This window comes from Chinchilla lanigera, unplaced genomic scaffold (assembly GCF_000276665.1).
Source record: "Chinchilla lanigera isolate Chin_1 unplaced genomic scaffold, ChiLan1.0 scaffold00019, whole genome shotgun sequence".
NCBI lineage: Eukaryota > Metazoa > Chordata > Mammalia > Rodentia > Chinchillidae > Chinchilla > Chinchilla lanigera.
The window spans coordinates 24,674,293-24,695,321 of NW_004955420.1; the positions used below are offsets into that span (position 1 = coordinate 24,674,293).

Below are 21,029 nucleotides of genomic sequence, written 5' to 3' on the forward strand. Positions count from 1 at the left end.
AATTCATCTTCAGATGTTTAATAATACTTACTTCGACAGTGATCTCTTTTGGGCTTTTCTTAGCCCATGGTTAGTAAAAGTCCATTGAGGTTTTTTTGTTGTTGTTTTTTTTGAGATTGGGTCTCGCTATGCAGTTCAGGCTGGCCTTGAGTTCATTTTGTACCCCAGGGTGGTCTTGAACTCACAACGATCCTCCTGCCTCAGCCTCCCGAGTGCTGGAATTACAGGCATGCACCATCATGCCTGGCAAGTCCATTCAGTTTTGTTACTGTCGTTTTTGGTATTAAGTCCATTTTATATTTTCTGTCTTCTTAGGAATTTGTCAACTTTGTGTAGATTATCTAATTGTCAAAAAAAAAAAACCCCATGATAAACAAAAAGGGAAAACACCTTAAATGCTCATCAGCTAGTGAGTATATAAGTACAATGTATTATATCCATACGATGCAGTATTATTTGGCTGTAAAAAACAGAAATATTAACATACATGACATGGTGAATGAACTTTGAAAATGTATGGCTAGTGAAAACAGACAATTTGTATGATTAGATTTATATGAATATCTTAAATAGGCAGGTGTGTTTAGAGAAAGTAGAGTAATGGTGGCTTAGTGCTAGAGAAATGTTAGCTAAAAGGTTCCTCCTTTTTATTACCATGTGGAAGTTGCACGTTTGTCGGTATGTGAAAACTTACTCAGTCATACTCTTTGAATGACTTGTTATGTAAATTATACTTTGGTAAAGCTTTTAAAAATTTTCTCATTGTTGTCATAATGGTCAGTGGTCATATCCTCATTTTTGTTTCTGATTTTATTAATTTGTTCCATTCACTTTTTAAAATAATCTAACTAAAGGTTTGAGTCTCGTTTAAGCTCTTTAATAAGCTAGTTTTAGTTTCATTTATTTCACTGTTTTTCTGTTCTTTATTGTATCTGTACTTTATTCCTTTTCTTCTACTTGCAGTTGACTTCACTCTTTTTTGTAGTTTCTTTAGGTAAAATGTAGGTCTTTTTTTTTATTAATGTAGACAATTATAGCTATATAAATTTCCCTTTTCAGCACTGCTTTTGCTACATTTTCTGAGTTATACTCATTTTCAGCTTTGTTCTCTTCAGTATACTCTGCGATTTCCCCTGTGCTTCTGCACTGACCCGTTGGTGGTTAAGCAGGCTTTTGTTGCTTTCCCAGATTTGCAAATATTCTAGATTTCTTTTTTTTAGTTCATTTGTCATTGTATTTTCTTGTACCCAGAGAAGACAGTGTCATTTTCATGTTTTAAAATTAGTTGAGATGTGTTTTATTGGTTAACATGTATTCTACCTTGGAGAATGTTCTTCAGGCACTTGAGAAAAATATGTAATCTGTTATGTTGGATGTAATTGTTGTGTTTGTCTACTTTCTTGTTCATCTTTTGTGTGGCTCTTTTTGTTTGTTTTTGTTGTTTTTTGAGACAGGGTCTCATTGTATAATTTAGGCTGACCTTGAGCTCGCTGTGTAGCACAGGCTGGCCTCAAACTCACAGCAGCCCTCTTGCCTCACCCTTCCAAGTGCTGAGCTTACAGGCATGCACTACCATGCCCGGCTTGTGTATTTCTTTTACTGAAAATAGGAGTTTTGAAATGTCCAGCCCTTCCTACAGTTCTGCCTATTTGCTTTATATATTTGGCACTTGATTGTGAGTTGCATATGTTTATAATTGTATGTTTTTGATAGGTAAGCACCTTTTTCTTATATAATTTCTTTTTCAATGTTTTTTATCTGACAGTTTATTGTATCTGGTATTAGTATACCACTTCAACTGTCTTGTGGTTGCTGTTTGCATGAAATATATTTTTTTTATCTTTTTACTTTCAGGCTCTATTTCTTTGGTCTAGGCTGGATTTTTTTTAATAGGCAGAATATCGTTGGATTTCAGGAACCTGGAGACCTAGTTTCTACTTTTGTTTCTCCCTGAAATAGACACAGAACTTTAAAAAGCTGTTTACCTCTACTGACTCTGAATGATCTCATCCATAAAATGAAAGGGATGTCAGATACTGTCCGTATTGTATTAGTTTTCTTTGCTATTGTGTGATGTTGGACAGGTGACATTTTTGTTATTACAGACTTTGTTTTTAATTTTGTTTAATTAATACAAAGAGGAGTTAGTAAAAGAGCTTTATATACACATTAAAACTTTTTCAGATAGAAATGTTCCTGTAGTGTCACACCAGACTAAAAACATTTTATGAGGGGCTGGGGATTTAGCTCAGCGGCACAGCGCCTGCCTGGCAAGTGCAAGGTCGTGAGTTCGGTTCCTGGTACTGGAACTGCCCCCCACCGGAAAAAAAAAAACAAAACATTTTATGTATCAGTGTTGCATTCTCAGCATTTCTTCATTGTCCTTTATAAAATTCTCTATTATTATGTCACAAATAGCATATCTAATGAATAATCTAAAGACTATTCTTGTCTTCAAAAGAAAGAATATTCTTGTTTTGGTTCAGGCATAATGGTTCACACCAATAATTCCAGCTGTTTGTGAGGCAGAGGCAAGAAGATTGCGAGGCTAGGCTGGTCAGATTAGTATGGGCCTGTCTCGAAAACAAAAGAAAAGATTAATGCTTGTTATTTGTTTATAATTATTTCTATCTTTCTCTTAGTTGTGTGCAGTTTACAGTCTGTTTCAGATACAGCAGTTTTTTGTCTTTATTCTTATGAATGAAGGTAATATGGAGTAAAAATCAAAACTACAGTGAATGCAGATTGTCTTATCTGCATTTGGGATGCCTCATTCTTTGGTTTGAGTAGATTAGATTATCACTGAAGTGGCTTCTAGCCTAAAGTTTCATGGTTTCTGTGAGTTTGCATAGGGACCCTCCTTTATTGTTCTCTGCTTTGTCAGTCTAGTGATCTCATTCTTTAGATGTGGGAACAGATTTTCAGATTAGTCAAACCTTTGTCCAGTCCTCACTGAAATTATTACACTCACTGTTCCTAATATTGGCTACATCCACAATACAAAAGGCTTTAATTTGAAAAAACTAGTAGAGTTACTCATTTATTAGTTTGAAGTTTCACTTAAATTTCCCTTTTTTTAGATTCAGACTGAAATTAGCAGGCCAAGCTGCATCTCTTTTTGTCAGTTCTGCACCACATGACAGTGCCTGGCTTAGCGGGGAGCCTGGGGCTAATGAATGCATGGTTCTTACTTTCCTCAGCTTTCTTTGTGTGTTTTTGGTTTAGTTGTAGGGTCTCTTGGTTCCCTGAAGTCCTGGAACTGAAAAAGCTTAGCAAAACCTTGTTATTCATTCAGTGAACTTTCTGTCCTTTACCTTTTAAAGTGTGGGACATGCTTTTTACATGTACAACTTTAAAAGTTGTTTTGAAAGATGCTACCATAGAGCATTAATGGCTAAGGAACAGGTTGCAAATTTAGGCATTTCTGGTTATGTGGAATTTGAGGAAGACACAAGTATCTCATAGGATTTGTTGTTGTTGTTTTTTAAAATCTCATAGGTTTGGTTTTTGTGGGGCCGTATTCTCCTAGTCACTAGTGAATGTCTGGTTTTCTCAGTTGTACAAAGGTCAGAGCAGGCTCCTGCAGGGAGCATTGGAAATTTCAGGGGCTGCTATTTGAACACCTGAACAGTAACCTTTCACTCACGGTCTCTGGAAGTAGCCTGTCAGTTACCCTCTCCCATATGTGTGCTATGCACTCAGTAGTCACAGCACAAAAATCGGGTACTTTTGTAAGAAGGGCTGTAGAAAATACCACCCTAATATGAGTATTTCTGAATGGCTTTTGACCAGGTTTCTATAACTAAAGCTAGTCTTTTATAGTTATTGTGATTTATATTGAGCTGGGACTCAGGATAAATTAAGGAACAACAAATGTTACTGGCTTTGGCTCAGCAAAATTATGGTGTGAAATAATGCCTTCCTACAGAGCCTGCTGATTGGAAATAGACTGATGAAGGATTTATAATCAGGACAGTGATGTTCTTGGATGGTGGTGTTATGGTAGTACTTACAGTGATAATTAATGTTATACATGTTACTTTGTGTGTGTGAAGTATAATTAAGTCATAATGTGGAAAAATATGCTTCTTTATGAAATATAAGACTTTTTTGGTCTCTTATTTAACCTAGCTGTTCGAGATATATACTGTATAATTGTAATCTGCAGAAACCCTACTGTGCAATAGCACACCAAAACTTTTTTCTATCTAGCTGTAGATTAGTAGCCATCAACCAGCCTTTTCCTATCCCTCTTCCCCCTCCTTGCTCCTGCCTCTAGTAACTGCTGTTCGCCTCACTACTTCTATGAGATTAACCTTTTTATATTCCTAATATGACTGAGATCATTCAGTGTTTGTCTTACTTCACTTAATAATCTCCAGTTTTGCACATGTCATAAATGAAAGGATTTTCTTCTTTTTTATGGCTCTGTTATATCCATGTACCACATTTTCTTTCTCCAGTGTCAGTAGGTGGACATTCTGGTGTTTCCATCTCATGCGTAGGCCTCACCCCTTAAAGGTCACACGCTAATGCCAGGCTTCCACACACGGCCTTGTGGGAGACACGCACGCTTCCTGCAGACCAGATCTACTAGAAGGGGCTTCTTCAGTATGTCTGCTTTCAGCAGGGTCTGATCACTCTACATTTATATGGGTTTGTTTGTTTGAGACTGTTGTAAATATTCAAAAAATATTGTTGCTATTTGAGGCCTTTTATTTAAATAAAAATATTTTATTTGCCCTGAGATACAGGAGAACAATGTGGGATAAATTGAGCAAGAGAAATGAAAGAAGTTTTTAAATGTTGAAAACCAATACTTTGTTCTGGATACGCACATTTGACCTGCATTATGTATGGTACATGTGTTTCTCATTAGTCATTTGACTTTCTTTTCAGAAGAACCAGTTGGAGGAAGTAGCATTTTTTAAACTGTAAAGCTTGCTATGCATGGTGGTGCATGCCTGTGATCCCAGCACTCTTGAGAGGGTGAGGCAGGAGGACCACAAGTTGAAACCCAGTCTTGATGACTTAGCAAGATCCTACCTCCCGAATATTTAAAGGGTTGGAGATGTGGCACAGTATGAAGGGTCTGGGTTCAATCCCCAGTACCGCCACCACCCCCCAAAAAGGTAAAAGTCAGCAAACTTAAGAGTATTGGGGATTACATCAGTCTTTAAACACTGTGCTCAAGTTTGAACCTAAATCTCTTGGAGCCCAAAACTCAGCCTCTTTTCCCTGCAGCAGCTATGAGAAGTAAACATGGAGGAATGTCTGTAGTTTGGATGCTGAGGGCAAAGCTATCTGTACCTCGGGTGTCTAGGACAGGGCCACTGCTTCTCATGAATTTGGGAAGGCCCCATGAGAAGTGTGCACAGCTCATGGAGTTGACGCACACGGTGACTTGACCTTTACTTGAAATAATATAGACACTTGCCCTCTTGTTCCCTGTAAAGCCATCAAAGCATGCTGTTCTTCTGAAGATTAGATATTCTTCCTGTACCAGATCCTACCCTCCCCTTAAACTCTCTGAACTTATTCTTATGCTGATTGTATATATAAATGTGCTGCAGGTACCAGGTTTCTTTCTCCCATCAGAGGAGTGGGGCTCCATCTGACCTCAGCTTTCTGAATCTTGACTCTTGTTTTCTTCATCCCCCACCATCCTCTCTCCAGAGTTTTAAGAGTTATGCTGGAAGCAGCATTTGAATTCATGGAACATAAAGCTCTTAAGGCACTGTATAGGGGAAAGACATAGAAGAGGGCCCAGACCCTTCTGACCCTATAGAGGTCAGGCTCAGATGTTAGCCCTTAACAGTGCGTAGGGAGAGTTCATGTCTCTTAGATCACATATGACCTCCAAAGGGTCAAGGAAACAGGCAGATGCACCCAGCAGGACGTGTGGTTGTGGTTCATTCTTTTATGTCACACTGAATGCTGACAAAACCTACACCACAGTTGAATCTGTGATGACAAAACAGTTTGTGTTATTACTGAATCACGGTGTCTGGGCCTGTGCCAGGGATGCATTCTAGGATGAAAGACTGTTCTTAAACTAGACTTACATTTTAGTTCATAAGTGTTAATAATGTAAGTGTGTCATCACAGTATTACTTGTAAGTATAATTACAAATACAGTTCCCCTGTGTTCTAGGTGGTGTAGGACATTGGTGAACAAAATAGACCAAAATCCAAGACCTTTTGGACTTTATATTTTAGGTACATAAGATGGGAAATTCTAAAACAATAAACAAAACATTTAATGTATATGTGCTGCCAAAGCGAACACAAAAACATGGAATATATAAGTTAAATTTAAATATACAGGGAGAGCTGGGCGTAGTGGCGCATGCCTGTAATCCCAACACTCGCCTGAAATCCCAGGACTTGGGAGGCTGAGGCAGGAGGATCCTTGCAAGTTCAAGGCCAGTGTGGGCTACAAAGTGAACTCGAGGCCAGCCTGAGCTGTATAGCGAGACTGTCTCAAAAAGACAAAAGAACAAAACAAAACAAAAATATATACAGGAAGAGAATGTGTTGACTAAGAACTATAGGGAAGACTAAAGCAGAGATGGGAAAGATAAGGGTGAAGTGTGGGAAATTGCAGTTTCAAATGATAAGATCCAGGGGGCTGGGGATTTAGCTCAGCGGCAAAGCACCTGCCTGGCAAGCGCAAGGTCATGAGTCCATCAGTCTCTGAGAAAGGGAGGAACAGAAGTCAGTGAGATGAGTTAGAGAGCTCTGAGGCCTGTAGGCCAGAGCGCCAGATAGGAGTAGCCTACCATAATTAAGGAACAATAAGGAAGGTACTGTGTGAGCTTCTGGGTTGATGGGAAGGGGAGTTATACCAGAAGATAGGAACTCTGTGGATCATTGTAGTTTTGGTTTTGGCTTTGTTTTGTTTTGTTTTTGTTCCGTTTCATTTTTTGAGACAGGGTCTTGCTATCTACCCCAGCACTGGCCTCAAAACGGAAGGTGATCCTCCTGCCTCAGCCTCTTTGTGTGCTGGGATTAAAGGTGTGTGCCACCACACCTGGCTTATTTTTTTGAGACAAGGTCTTCCTAAGTTCAGGCTGTCCTTGAATTTTATGTAGCCCAGGCTGACCTCACGCTCATGGTGATCTTCCTGCCTCTGCCTCCCAAGTGCTGGGATTGTAAGTGCACACCACCAGGCCTGGATGGGTCAATGTAGAGTTCTAATGTTTACCATAAGTGAGCTGCAGCCAGTGGAGGATTTTGAGCAAAGGTATAGCAGTGTCTGGTCTGTATTTTTAAGTGTCATTCTAACTATTGTCTTGAGAGTAGACATTGTCTAGAGCAGTGGTAGCAAACTTTTTAGAGACCAAGTGCCCAAACTGTAGCCCCAGACCCACTTACTTATCGCAGAGTGCCAACCCTGAATACTGAGTTTTAGTTAGGAAAAACTACTCATACATTAACATCTTCTGTCTTAAAAACACAGCTTTTTTGTCTTAAAAACAGAGCTCTTTCAGTGATACAGCTTTGTATTAAAAGGCAAACGTTTGCATTTGGCATCCTTTTGCACAACTAACATGATCCTTGCTGTTGTATGCATGCTGATCATTTATCAAACCTTGGCTGGAGCAACTTAGCTCACATGCTGATAAGACAGGGCTCTGCGTGCCCATTGCAGCATGTGTGCTATAGCTTCACCACCAGTGGTCCAGAAGTTATCCAGTTGCTTATTGAGATACCTTTAAAAATATATTTGAATAGCAAAGGAAATTTTATTGCATCACTAAGGTGTTTATTAAAAAGCTTTATTAGGAGCTGTCTTACTTTTCTCGTTGCTGTAACAGAATACCTGACGCCCAGTGTTAAGTGACGATAGTTGATTTGGCTCACAGTTTGTAGAGATTTCGGTCCATAGTTGGCTGGCTCCAATGCAGGATGACAAGGCAGAGGGACATGTTAGAGGAGAAACAGTTCATGGTAGACAGAGGGTAGCAGAGCAAGCAAGGACCTCTTTCTGTCCCTTATGTTGTATCTAGGCTACCAGGATTAGGGCGGTGCCAAACCAATCAGTGGACTGATGTAGTTAGCATCCACCATTAATCCTAGCACCCTTAATCCTAGCCTTGCACCCTGAATCCAAGCATTGCACCATTGTGCTCTAGATTCAGCCACCATGGAAAAGCCCCACCTATGACTGCATGAGGCTTTGTGAGACATCTAGATGCAAGCCATAACAGGACCCAAGAGCGTGGCCCAGAGGAGAGTACTTGTCTAGCATGTGCAGGGGATGGAGTCTGTCCCTAGCATTGCCAGTGCAGGGACTTCATTAAGGGTGTTATCAAATAGCTTCATTAAATTTTTTTTTACTTGACCTAGAGGCGAAACAAAATAGCCTTTCTGATAAGTTGTTTATAGCAAATATACTGAAATACTAATAGGATATTATAGTGAAATTTCTCAAATCTGTCAGTTTGGTTCAGTTTTAACACATATAAGTCTGTATATAGAATATTTCTGTTTGTGTACCCACATGTGCATATGCTGGGGATGGAACTCAGGACCTGGAGCATGCTGGAAAAGTTCCCTACCACTGAGCTCTATTCCAGGCCAATATCCATCTAAATAAATGGGGTTCTTTGGTAAATTATTTTAAATTAAGTAGTAGACACCATAATTCTAGGCAGCCTAATTCATAGTGCACCTCTAAGGTAAGGACGTTTTTCTTCATTAGCTGTCAGTGTGGTAAATCTTTGCTCCTCCTTAGGAGGTCAGCTTTTCTATCAGGAAGGTTGGAAAGAACTGTGAGAGACTTTTTATAGTAACCTCCTTTGTACTTCCTGACCTTCAGTACTGTTTTTTCTCTTTTGCTCCTGAGTAGATGTATTCTCTGTATCTTAATTCTGGTTTAAAGGTATTTGAGAGATAAGTTAATTGTGGTTTTCTTGAAGTTGACTGTACTTTTGGGAAAATTGAATCATAAATTCATCAGAGAAGATTGTTTTGTGTCAATTAGTGGGTAGTCCAGTAAGCCACTTACAAGCCCAGAGCGTACAAGGCTCCAGAGAGTCGTCTGTCATAAACCAGGTGTCACTGCTGTGTGTACAAGAGTGCAGCTATTCATTTCTAATTTTCAAGAAGGTTAAGAACCATAATTAGATCAAGAACGTCCTGACAATAATAATTACTGAAAAGGTCACTTTCTAGGATCATAAAGCCTAAAAGTGCCTGTTAGCATTCTTGTCTCAGATACTGTTCATAGCTTATAAATAGCTTCAGTGTTCTCACCATGAGGACTTCCATAACATTATTTTTAAAGTCAAGCACTTCTAAAACATCATGTGTGAAAATACACTAGGCCAGTGAACCCAGGAAAACAGTGGGGCAGTATTTGAGCGTCAGACTTACATCTTGTGAAATTGCCTTCTCTCTTCTCTGTTATTATTATGTCTGTTTGAAAGGCATTAAAATAGAGATTCAGAGTTCTGCCTGGCTCATAATTGGACATTTAACCTCGAAGGACTGTGAGTTTATGTAATTTCCTTAATTACTCATATTTTCAGGAAGAAATCAGCCTTCATTATATGAGAGCTTATCAAAATGATGTATTTTAAGCTGGCCCTCATGCCTGTAATCACAGCACTCAGGAGGCTGAGACGAAGGATCACTGTGAATTCGAGGCCAGCCTAAACTACCAGATGAGAATCCCTGTCTCGGCTCCCCCCAAGTGTATTTTATTTTTTAAAATTCCTACAATAAAAGACATGTTGCCATTAATCTACTTCAGGATGCTCTTGCTTTAAACACACTTACCCCATCGTTCTTGTAAATTTCTAAAGCAGTTCTAGAATCTTCTTTCCTGAATGTCTTTACAAAGTGTGATCAAAAATGCGGTGGGTGTTGCTGCCAGGTGCCATCCATTGGAAAGGCAGAGCCCTGGAAACATGATAGTGCATCCTCATCCACTTTATCACCAGATCTGGTGCCATGTGACTTCTGGCTCTTTCCTAAGTCATGAAAAATAAACATTTTGAATGGATTCAGGACTTTGAGGCAGCCACAACAGCATAACTAAAGACACTTTTGTAGATCATTTTAGAAAATGGCAAGAACGATGGGAAAACTGTTCAAAGTGAGGAGGAGTATTAGGGGGATTAAATGGCAGTGTGCCTTTTACTTTGTAATAATATTGTTTTATTTAAACATTTGGCATAGCTGGGCATGGTGGTGCACACCTGTATTCCCAGTAACCTGGGAGGCTGAGGCAGGAAGGTTACAAGTTCAAGCCCAGCCTGGGTCTTTAGGTTCAGTCCCCAGTGTCTGTCTGTCTGTCTGTCTGTCTCTCTCTCTCTCTCACACACACACACGAATTGCAGTGTTTTTAATTACACTGCATATAATACATAATTGTCTCCCTTTTGGGGACTGTTTTACCAAGTTAGGCATTTTGTTTACTTGATGTGTAGCTCTTGCTATGAATGATGCATGTGTCATTTAAGTATATGAAACTGCTTTTATGCCAGGTCATACATAAAAATCATTCTAGCATTAGAGGGATATAATGAAGTACAGTATTTATTCATCAAGAAGCACAGTACATGGGAATCACTGTAACAGCACAAGGGTATGTGTAATTTTACACTGAGGAAGGCTTCACAAAGAAAGTCGGATTTAGGGTGAATGTTGGAGAAGTTTAGAATGTTACTGAGCAGATGGGAGCAAGTATTCCCTTGTATAGAACACTGAGAACAAAGGCACAGAAACAGAAAGGGCAGGTTATTCACAGGTGGGGAGTGAAACCAGTTGGCCAGAGTACAGAGGAAGGAGCCGGCTCACAGCAAGGCTGGGTGGTGGAGTGGGGCGGGCTCTGGGTGCAGCCGTCTTGCTGGCTCTGTGGAGCACTTTGACTTTAGTGCGGGTGATGGCAGTGTTGAAGTTCCTACCGTGCGTCTCATTCTGTTTCTCTTTGAGAAGACAATTGATTTTAATAGCAGTTCGCAAACCTTTTGGGCTCAAGTCTCCTTTGTAGTCCGAAAAAATAGTGAAGGGCCCAGGATGCTTCGGTTTGTGTCAGATACATGTTGCCATTTACTGTATTAGAAGTGACACTTGTAAAAACTTTTTTTTTTTTTTGTTTTGCTTTGTTTTGTTTTTCTCCGGTACCAGGAACCGAACTCACGACCTTGCGCATGCCAGGCAGGCGCTTTTGCCGCTGAGCTAAATCCCCAGCCCCTGTAAAAACATTTTCAAGAGCACATTCCTTTAGGTGTCAGTGATTTCATCATAAAAATGCATAGCCACTGAAAAGTGAGACTCCACATTTGAGAAAGAGACCGAAAAGACAAATTACACCATATTATGAGTATGAAAATTGGTTTTTATTTTGGAGATCCCAAGAGTAACCCCAACCACGCTTTTAGAATCTCTGTAGTAAAAATTCAACCCTTGAAGAATATTCAGTTTGGGGACAGGTAAGTAAATAAATACAGCTAGGGGCTGGGGCTATAGCTCGGTGGTACAGCGCCTGCCTGGCAAGTGCAAGGTCCTGAGTTTGAGTCCTGGCAGGCATGTGCACGCGTGCACACACACACACACACACACACACACACCATCTATAAGTAGAGGCACACACAGGAAACAATTTCACCTAGGTAAGTTAGGAAAGACTTTGCGAAACAGGTGACCTTTGAAGCACGAATGAAACAGGGAAGACAGAGTAAGTGTGGGTGGCGTATTCTGGAACAAGTGCCAGGAGGTCTGTGAGGAGGGTCCTGCGGCCAAGTCCGCCCTGAGGAGGAGTGCAGAGCTGTTCTGAGGGGCCTCTGTCTTGGAGACGCGTGGACCTTGCAGAGCAGAAGTAGCATGTGTCTGTCTGTTTTAGAAAGCAAGGGCTGGGTGTCTGCGGATGAGGTAGGTGAAGAGCAGTGCGCCCGTCAGGCCATCGGTCCCTTCCTGGGAGGCATCGATGCCCTTACGTTCAGGGCGTGCATTCTGGAAACGGTCATTTCTTCTCCAGTCTGCCCAGTGTCTTCACCTGTGAAGAAGTGATAGCTAGACCCGGTTACGCAGTGCATCTAGTCCCTCTGAACCGAGAACTAGCGTGTGGCCAGTCACTTGAATTTCTTTCCTCCCCTACCTACTCTCACCTTTACCCTCCCAGAAGAATCATAAGTTTTTATTTTTGTAATTACATTTATAGGTGCATTTTATGTATAATGATCACAGTGTAGGAAATTTGTGCCTGTACCTGATGTATCTTGCCTCCTTTTCCCCCATCCCTCTACCCTCCTTCAACCCCTCCTCCCCTCCTTACTTGCAAAAGCTTTGTTTCCTTTTTCCTCTTCTCATTTTCTCTTTTCCCTTCCTTCCTTTTCCCTTTGCCCATCCCTGGCTGCCCTTCCCATTTGAACATTTTCTTCCTATTTCATACTATCTAGTATACATTTTGGTCTTTATTTACATTCTGGGTTCCTCACACTAGAGAATGCAGTATTTACACGTGTTTGATTTATTTGACTTGAGTGTAGCCTCAAGGTACATCCTTTTACCTAGAAATGCGTCAAGCTTCTCCTTTTTTATGACAGGGTAGTACTCCATTGTTTAAAAAGCCCAGCCCACATATTCTTTAGCCATGGGCTGTTTCCAAGACATAAATTATTACTTTGTTTGTTTGTTTGTTTTTTTTTGAGAGAAAGTTTCTTATAGTTCAGGCTGGTTTGAACTCTGAGTGATGCTCTTGCCTCAGCCTCCTGAATGCTGGGATTACTGGCCTATGCTGCCATGCTGGAGTGAATATCATTCTAAATATTTTTTTAAATGGCTTTGAATACAAGCATAAATGTACTGAAATAATATATGTTAGGTGTTGTTTTGCTTGTTTTTAATCTTTGTGAAACATTAAAATTTTTATTTTTTTGGTACTGGGAATCAAATAAAATATTTTTTTAATTTAAACTTTTGAGACTGGCTTGTTTTTGTTTTCTGCTTAGGAAAATGTTTTCAAGATTTATCCTTGGAGCCATTTGTTTTCATTCGTGTGAATTATTCTAGTTGTAATCTGATCATCTTTTTTTTTTTTTTAATTGTACTGGGAATCAAATTCACAACCTCGTGCTTGCCAGGCAGGAACTGTGCCACTGAGCTATATCCCCGGCCCTTAATCGTCTGTTCTCTTGGATGGGTAGTTTGGGTCATTTTCTGTATTTTCTACTTCAAACATTCATATATAATCTCATGTATTTTTTCCTTCCTGAAATAGTTACTACCATCTCTCTTTTCTCTTTTGTCAATTTTATTAATTGTTTGAAAAGAACCATCTTTTAGCTATATTGATGGACTGTTCCATTGATTTGTGGCTTTGTGTTATTTCTTTGATTTTTGTCCTGTCTTCTTCTCCTTACCTTCAGTCTTGTTCTTATCCTCTTGTCCTACTGTAGCTCATAACTTTGAATCTTTTCTAATGGGAGCATGCGGCTTTCCAAATTCACCTTAGTACTACTTTCACTGGTCTCTAGGCTCCAAAATGTTTACATTTAAATGTCTTCTTTCATTGCAGTGTGGTTAAAGAACTTGATCTGTACAGCAATTTAATTTTTTTAATTTGTAAAGACCGACATTATGACCTAATTTGTGATTAGTATTTTTTAAACGTTCCACATGAGCTTGAAATTAATGTGTATCATTTTCTAACTGGTGGGCCTGGAGTTCTTTATGTTACAGTCGTCTTCCTGTGTTCACGTGTTACTATCTGGCCCGTATGCACCTCTCTGTCCCTTTCTCATTTTTCTCACCAGTTGGCTTGTGTTTCCCCTGCACTCTTGTACTCAGGCGCCCTTCCGTGTATGGTACATTGATTCCTAAGCACCCCCACACACACACTTAGAAGATGCTCATTCGTTTAGTCTGCATGTTCTTCTGTGGGATGTCATGCCCCTGTGCACGCCCTACCTCATCACACCCACTCTTCGCACGCTCTGTGTTGATTTGTGGCCTTACCGCACAGTGTGATCCTTTTGCATTTTAGTGACTTATCAAGCTCAGCAGTGTTTGTCTAGTACCTGATTCAAAATAGGTACTCATTAAATGGTGTTAAATAATACTGAATTTTTTATGTACCGAAAATCGAACTCAGGACCTTACGCTTGCCAGGCAGGTGCTTATAGTGCTGAGCTGTATCCCTGGCCCTGAATTTTTTTTTCTTAAGAGGTTTTTTTTTTCTTTCTTTTTTGAGGGGTCAGGGTCTCATTGTGTAGCCCAGGCGGGCCTCAAACTTGTGGCAGTCATCCTGCCTCAGTATTTCAAGTGCTGGGAGTACACGCGTGCATCACCGTATCCAGCAAACTTCAATAGACACAGAAAAATTAACATCCTAAGTGGACAGCCTAGTGCGTTTCCACAGTATGTCCGCATAAATAGCTCCCAAGTGACAAACCATTACCACTCCATGGTGCCTTACCCTGAACCTGCTTTCGTGCACTGCGCCTCTCCCTCCCCGGGCAGCCGTTGCACCGGTTTGTAGCTGTAGATTACTTTCACCTGTTTTTACTGTAGGCAGAAGTCTGCATTCATTTTGTGTCCCACTTCTTTTGGTCAACCCTGTGACTGTGCTGTGTGCAGCTGTGCTTCAGATGCTCTTGCCGCGGGTCAGAACAGTTCTCACCAGTTGCACTGTCACTCTTCTTCCTTTTCTTACAGAAGGAGCTGAGGAGGAAAAAATGGAAACAGATGCTGATGGTCAGCAGCCTGAAAAGGTAAAGAGGTTGAGGGTGACGCCTCGTGTGTGTAATGGCCGGGGCTTGTGCACGTCTGGCTGCCTCTCAGAGGACTGTACATAGTTTTATCAGCTGCTGGGCTTCTGTTGCTTAAGGTATAGTTCTCACTAAGCATGATGCATGACACTTTGCTTTTATGTATTCATCTGCTGAAGATTTCTCCCTCCCTCTCTCTTGTGCCTCTCGGGGCGCAGGTGGGAACATGAGTACAAAAGTGGTTAGTGTGAATACTGACTTGTAGAGTTTAGATCTCTTTGTGTCAGAGGAGAACTACAGAGTATTAAGTGATTTCCTTAGGAGAGTTAACTGGTAGCAGAAGAATATTTAGAATAGAATTAATGAAAAACGGCTGTTTGTGGAAGGTTTTAAGGAATAGCTAGAACTGTTGAAAGACTGAAACAGAGGCTAAGGAACCCAAGATTTCATCTGCAGTGGGCAGAAGCCCTAAGCCAGTGTGATCACCTCACAGTGCCGGTGCGTCCCGACTGCGGACTGGGGCGCGGTCCCTTTCACATCAGGTGGTGCTAAGGCGAGGAAGGCTGGGCGGGTGGCGTTCCTGCCTCTTCAGGAGCCTGTGTGAGCGGCCAGTCGCTGTTACTTATGGTCAGCAGACACTTCTGGTCTTGATTATGTGAAAAGAGGATGAGGGAGGGAAATAGTAAAATGGTTACAGTTTTTTCAGTGTCCCGCTACCATACTTGTGGTTTACATTTATGATTTCATTTACTTCTTAAAGCAGGAGTAGCTTGTCCACTTTATACACCATGGTATAGAATGTGTCCAAAGTTATAGGCATTTTTCAAAATCAGCAAATGGTACCAGATGATACCAACTAATTCCCTGAGATTCCTTTGCTAACTAACCTTGTGGTCCCAGATTGAGCAGGGACCATACTCTGGAGATACATCATCTTGTGAGCCCTCAACTGTTGAGGTGCTAAAAAAAAGTACTTCTCTGAATTTGTTAGTTTTCATGCCAGGCCTTCTACACATTGCCTTTCTGAATTTAGTGAATCTAGTCCTTTTTGTTTTTGTGGGTTTTTTGTTTTTTTTTTTTAATTTTTGAGACAGAGTCTTGCTATACAGTTCAGGCTGGCCTTGAACTTACTATGTAGCCCAAGTTGGCCTTGAATTTACTATGTAGCCCTCGAACTCAGGGCAATCTTCCTGCCTCAGCCTCCCGAGTGCTGAGATTATAGGCATGTGTGCTACTAGGCCTGGTGCTGTAGTCCATGTTTGAGGTGGAAGGTGTATTTTTGTTTTGTGGTACTGGGGATCGAACTCAGTGCCTTTGTACTGAGCTACATGCCCAGGATTTTCCTAAGTCACTAAATTGCTCCGGCTAGGTTTGAATTTTCAGTCTTCCTGCCTCAGCCTCACAGGGTGCCAGTATTACTGGCTTGTGCCACATTACCCAGGTATTCTAGTTCTTGCTAAAAATAGTGAAACCTTTTGTTACCCCAAGATATTAAGCTCCTGAAATAATTTTCTTGTTCACCTTTTCTCTTTTTTTTGTGGGGGGGGGCCTTTTTAGGCAGAGAACAAAGGAGAAAATGAAACAGATGAAGGTGATAAAACACAAGATGGAGAAAATGAAAAAAATAGCGAGAAGGAACAGGATGGTGAAGTTAGTGAAGATATCAAATCAGGTAACTGGAGAGGAGCCTCCTTAGGTTTCATTTTTATATTGTAATGTAAAGGCGCGAGGGGTGTGTAGGTTGTTTCCTTGTGGTTTATTTGATTTTGTGTACTGGGACCTCAGCCCAAGAGCACTGAGCTCCGTCCCCAATCCATTTTACTCGGTTTTGTTTTGTTTTATTCTGTGTGGAAATATTTTGACCTTCTCTGGGTTTGTTTTCTTAATATTACAGTAAACATGGGTTTGCATTTCACGTAGCATTTTGGTACCAGTGCTGATTCTGGTGCCTGTGTTTTGTCTCTGCTTTCAGTAGTGTGTCCCCACCACCCCAGCCTGCCTTTTTCTTGTCATTCATTTTATTGTCAGTATCAGGCGTGGTGCGGCCCAGTGAGCCTGTTGTTGGTGTCTTGACTTCATAGACAATGTGGGGTTCCCAGAGCATCCCGCTGACTAAGGAACAGATATGGGGTCTTAGGTTCCATTCTCCTGAATTTCCCTTTTTATATCTTGGAAATACACATGGAGCCTAGAAAAATGAAGGAGAGACAAAGGGTACTGTTTAGAAAATGCAGCCAGATAGAGGCAGACTTAGACGTGCGGAATGATTCAGCAACACTCAGGAAAGGAATTAGTCGTTGAAATCTCTTTGTAAGGTCAGTGCTCCTTTGTCATGTGGCAGAGGTGAAGGGAGATACTTTACTGCTTCTGGGTACACTAGTAATAAAGCTTTCTGGTATTTCCAGAAGAAAAGGAGACTGAAGAGAACAAGGAGCTCGCTGATCCATGTAAAGAAAGAGAAAATGACACCGCGAAGAAAAAAGTAGAACATGAGATTTCTGAAGGAAACGTTGCCACCGCAGCGGCAGCTGCTCTTGCCTCAGCTGCTACCAAAGCCAAGGTTTGCCCTGCAGCCCCCTTCCAGCGCTCTCCTAAGCCGCAAAAGGCCCTATTGTTTTTAGCTAATTGGGAACATTTTGCATAAAGAGCCTTGCTGCCAGTAGGGGATGACTACTTGCTTGAGTGGCATTTCTAGGTTAGGAAACGCAGGAGGAGGAGGAAGACAGACATCGGGTCCTAAAGGGTGACTGGCTGTTCCTTCCGCTCATTGTGTTTAGATTACCGAAGACCACAGTTAGATGGAAGGCAAATCTCGAAGTCCCTTTAAGGGATGGATTGTCTTTTTGCTTTTATAATTTGCCTGCAGAACTTCTCCTGAAAACGTTGTTCCAATAATTTCTACCAGATTGAAATATTTATGATTTTTAAGACAAAAATCTGTTTCCTTGTATAAATACTTCACCCTGATATTGCAGACTGAAAGGATAGGGGGAACTTAATATAGCTCTTTTTCTTCTTGAATTTGCCAGCTTTTCTGAGGGTGGTGTTTTCTATTTATAGCGTAGTATCGGCGGCACACCATATTTAAGAAGACAAGAAAATGTTACTTTCCTGCTTAGTGTTAATTTAGCATTTTGAAGTGTTCCAAACATGAATAAGTTTTTGAAAGTCTCTTTACCCATCCTTCATTCTACCTCAGAAGTACTTTCTTCCAATTCAGGTTACCAGTTTCTAGAACATTCCTAATTGTTTTATCTTGAGCTGTTCTTGATCCATTGGTAAAAAGATTCTTTCATGGTCTTTAATTCCCTCAAAGCATTCAGCTACGTGGACTACTTGTGTAAGTGTTTAATCTGTAGAGCATGACTCATAACAGACCCAGTTCCAACCAGAAAACCACTGTTCTCAATACTTGCCCATCTGACCTGTGTCCAGACGGACTGGATTAGGGTGTTTACGGCCACACTAATGCTTGGGCTAGATGCTTAGCCCAGTTTACTCTTGCTGTTAAAGTAGCTCTTGGTCTTACAAGTTCATACTTTCCAGTGTTAAGGATCTCCTTATCTGATATTTTTTTTTTGAGACAGGGTCTCACTCTGCAGGTCAGGCTGGCCTTGAACTCACTGTGTAGCTCAGGCTGGTCTCAAACTCAGAGTGATCCTCCTGCCTCACCTCCCAAGTACAGGGATTACAGATATGTACCACCAAGCCCAGCACTGAAAATTTTTTGTCTTTTCAAAATTCAGCTGGATGTTTGCTTTCTTTCTTTTTCTTTTCCTTCCCCTCCTTTTTTAAAGACAGGGTTTCACTGTGCAGTTCAGGCTGGCCTCGAACTCACAGCGATCCTCCTGCCTCAGCCTCCCCAGTTGTTGGGATTGCTGGCATGCACCCCCATGCCTGGTTCAACTAGACTAATTCTTTTTTCCCTAACATTCCCCTACAAATTCCCTTGCTTAAATGAGCGGTGATGTAGGTACCAATTTGACTCTTTCACTTTCGTCTTGTTTTTCTCGTCTACTAGAAACGTCTTTGAGTATTTGTTCAAGCCTCTTTTCTTGTCTTTCCTGACTTATTTGCCATTCTGCCGAACAGAATCCATGGTCTTCTTATCTTCATCTAAAATTTTTGGAAAATCTTCCTTCATAGAGTTTGTTTCTTTCACTCCTCTGTGGTACTACTCTGCATTGCCTGAGAAGGAACTATTCTTTGTGATATTTTTCTAGGGCCTCATGACTGTTCATAATTGCGGCTTTGGGCATGTAAATGTGTCTGTTATGCACTGCAGACAGTCTTACAACAATTGTTTGACTTCTTGGCTGCGTAGAAACCACTTGGGTCAGTCACGTGGCCTGGCCCTTTACTGTCTCTTACAAAGTCTAGAAGAATGTCCAGAGGGCAGTGGGAGGGGGGTAGCTGCCTGAATTTTCACTCGCCTGTCATCAACTACTCTTACCTCTAATAAAGTAGGAGGTTTATCTTTTGATGCCCTCTGATTTGTGAAAATAATACTCATGCTCTATGGCTTTGCACATGGGAGTTGTTGAACGCCATTAACAGCTAGATGCAGTCATCTTTGTGTTACATGGTAATCAGGGGGTGAGGAATTCACTTAGATTACTGTAATTACCATAACTTACCCAGCCAATCCAAGTTTCTCTTACTCATTTTATTTTGTATCTATAAACAGATTTGCTATTAAGAGTTTGTCATTCTCTGGTGTGGAATGGTAATTAGAGGCTCTAGATCTTGCTTAACAGATCCTTAACAGATAATTGGGGTTATCTCTGCTTCTCCCGTCCTTGCTGTAGGAGAAGCTCGTGAAAAGCGAGTTCTGTTTTGGGTTGTACCCAGTGAGATGTGCATGGCCCCACCTGGAGGAGTGGTGGCCCGATGCTCCGGTGCCTCCCATCTGGGTGACCAGCCTTGGAGGGAACGAAGGCCCCGGAACTCACACTGGAATAAATAAGAAGCCTCAGGACCTAGAACACGTTCTCTTCTGTCCAACAGCAATAGGCTCAGTTCTTCTAAGGAAACAGAGATCGCATTTCTTAAACCAGACGTTCCTTCAGATTCATTCACAGATCTCTCCGTGTCCTTCCACACACCCTAAAGTGACAAAAGTAGGTTTACGTTCATAGGAACTGGGTGTTAGCTCTAAGCTAGTGAAACACTTTCCCCTCTGACACATGCCACAGCTTGCTCCTTTATGTCTGAATCTCCTTCTTGAGATGGGAAAACTGCCACTGTACATTTGAGTCACAAGACGTTAGAGGTAAGGGGACATGGAGCACACGTAGGTGGAAGGCTTGCCGTCATGACCTCCCTGATTACAAACTGTGTGGGGAGTGGCTGAAGCTGGAGATCCATTACGTGTGTGGGGCTGGAGCAAGGCCAGTCCGGGAACTTGAAGTGCCCAAGGCGAGTCACGTGAACAAGCTGATAGGCAGAGGGGCGTCAAGTGACATTAGCCCAGTGTATAAATAAACAGCTGCAGTCTTTGGGCAGTTCTTTCTCTCCCATCAGGAGAGAGGGCTCTGCCCGACCTCATGTTTCTACATTCTGACTCTTGTCTTCATTTCTCCATCCTGCACCGTCTGCTCCCCAGGAGTTTAAGAGAGCTGCGCTGAATACAACAACTATGTGCCTTTCCCCTGCTTGAAAAATAAGTATCCCAAAGGCCCCTGATGCCTTTTTGTGTCAAGCAGAGTTTGGGGGCCCAACTTAGGGTCCATAGGAGAGGTTATTTGTGAGTAGCATTGAGTGTTGGTCACCAAGTTCAGATTTGGGACTAACATGACAGTGATGAAACACACACTCGCACTCATCAAGCGTTTGAATGCAAGGCCCAAAATAGTCACAGGTCATAGAAATTTTGAAATCTTGCCAAGTACACATGCCTGGTTCCCCGATTAGGGCGCAGTGGTTCTCCCTGGATTACTCTCCCCTGGGCACTTTCCCCTTTCTGTTTCTTCCAAGTCTCCTCCTCTCTCCTGGCTTTGCTGCTGAGTAGCTTTCTTGGCCTGCCTGCTACTTGTTGCTTTCCTTTTCAGTTTATATCCTCTCTCTGCACTTAAGTTCAGGTGGTGTAAGTGAGGGTGCTCTGGGAGTTCGGTGTTCGAGATGTGCTCTCCATGGTACAAAAGCCACTGCTTTTAGTCATTCTTACTTCCTTTTTATGCCTAAAATTTATCTATTTGGAAGGATCTGGATTTGTGACTGTAGTAATAGTAGTGCAGAGAAGTTGGGAGGACGTATGAGATGACACAGAGCACAGTTGATGAGGAGGGAGAATTATCAGAAACAGTGCAC

The 21,029-nt window shown here is 41.4% G+C and overlaps 1 protein-coding gene across 2 annotated transcripts in view; it reads left to right on the forward strand.

The window, feature by feature from the left end:
* Window positions 1-21,029, forward strand: part of Smarcc1 (SWI/SNF related, matrix associated, actin dependent regulator of chromatin, subfamily c, member 1) — a gene marked incomplete at its 5' end in the record, with an annotated part of 135,052 nt that overhangs the window by 80,236 nt on the left and 33,787 nt on the right. Inside the window, 3 exon segments of one of the 2 annotated variants that reach the window (XM_013513379.1) lie at window positions 14,668-14,723; window positions 16,278-16,392; window positions 17,126-17,280. In XM_013513379.1, coding sequence (XP_013368833.1) covers window positions 14,668-14,723; window positions 16,278-16,392; window positions 17,126-17,280 — 326 coding nt within the window. 2 annotated transcript variants of the gene reach the window in all.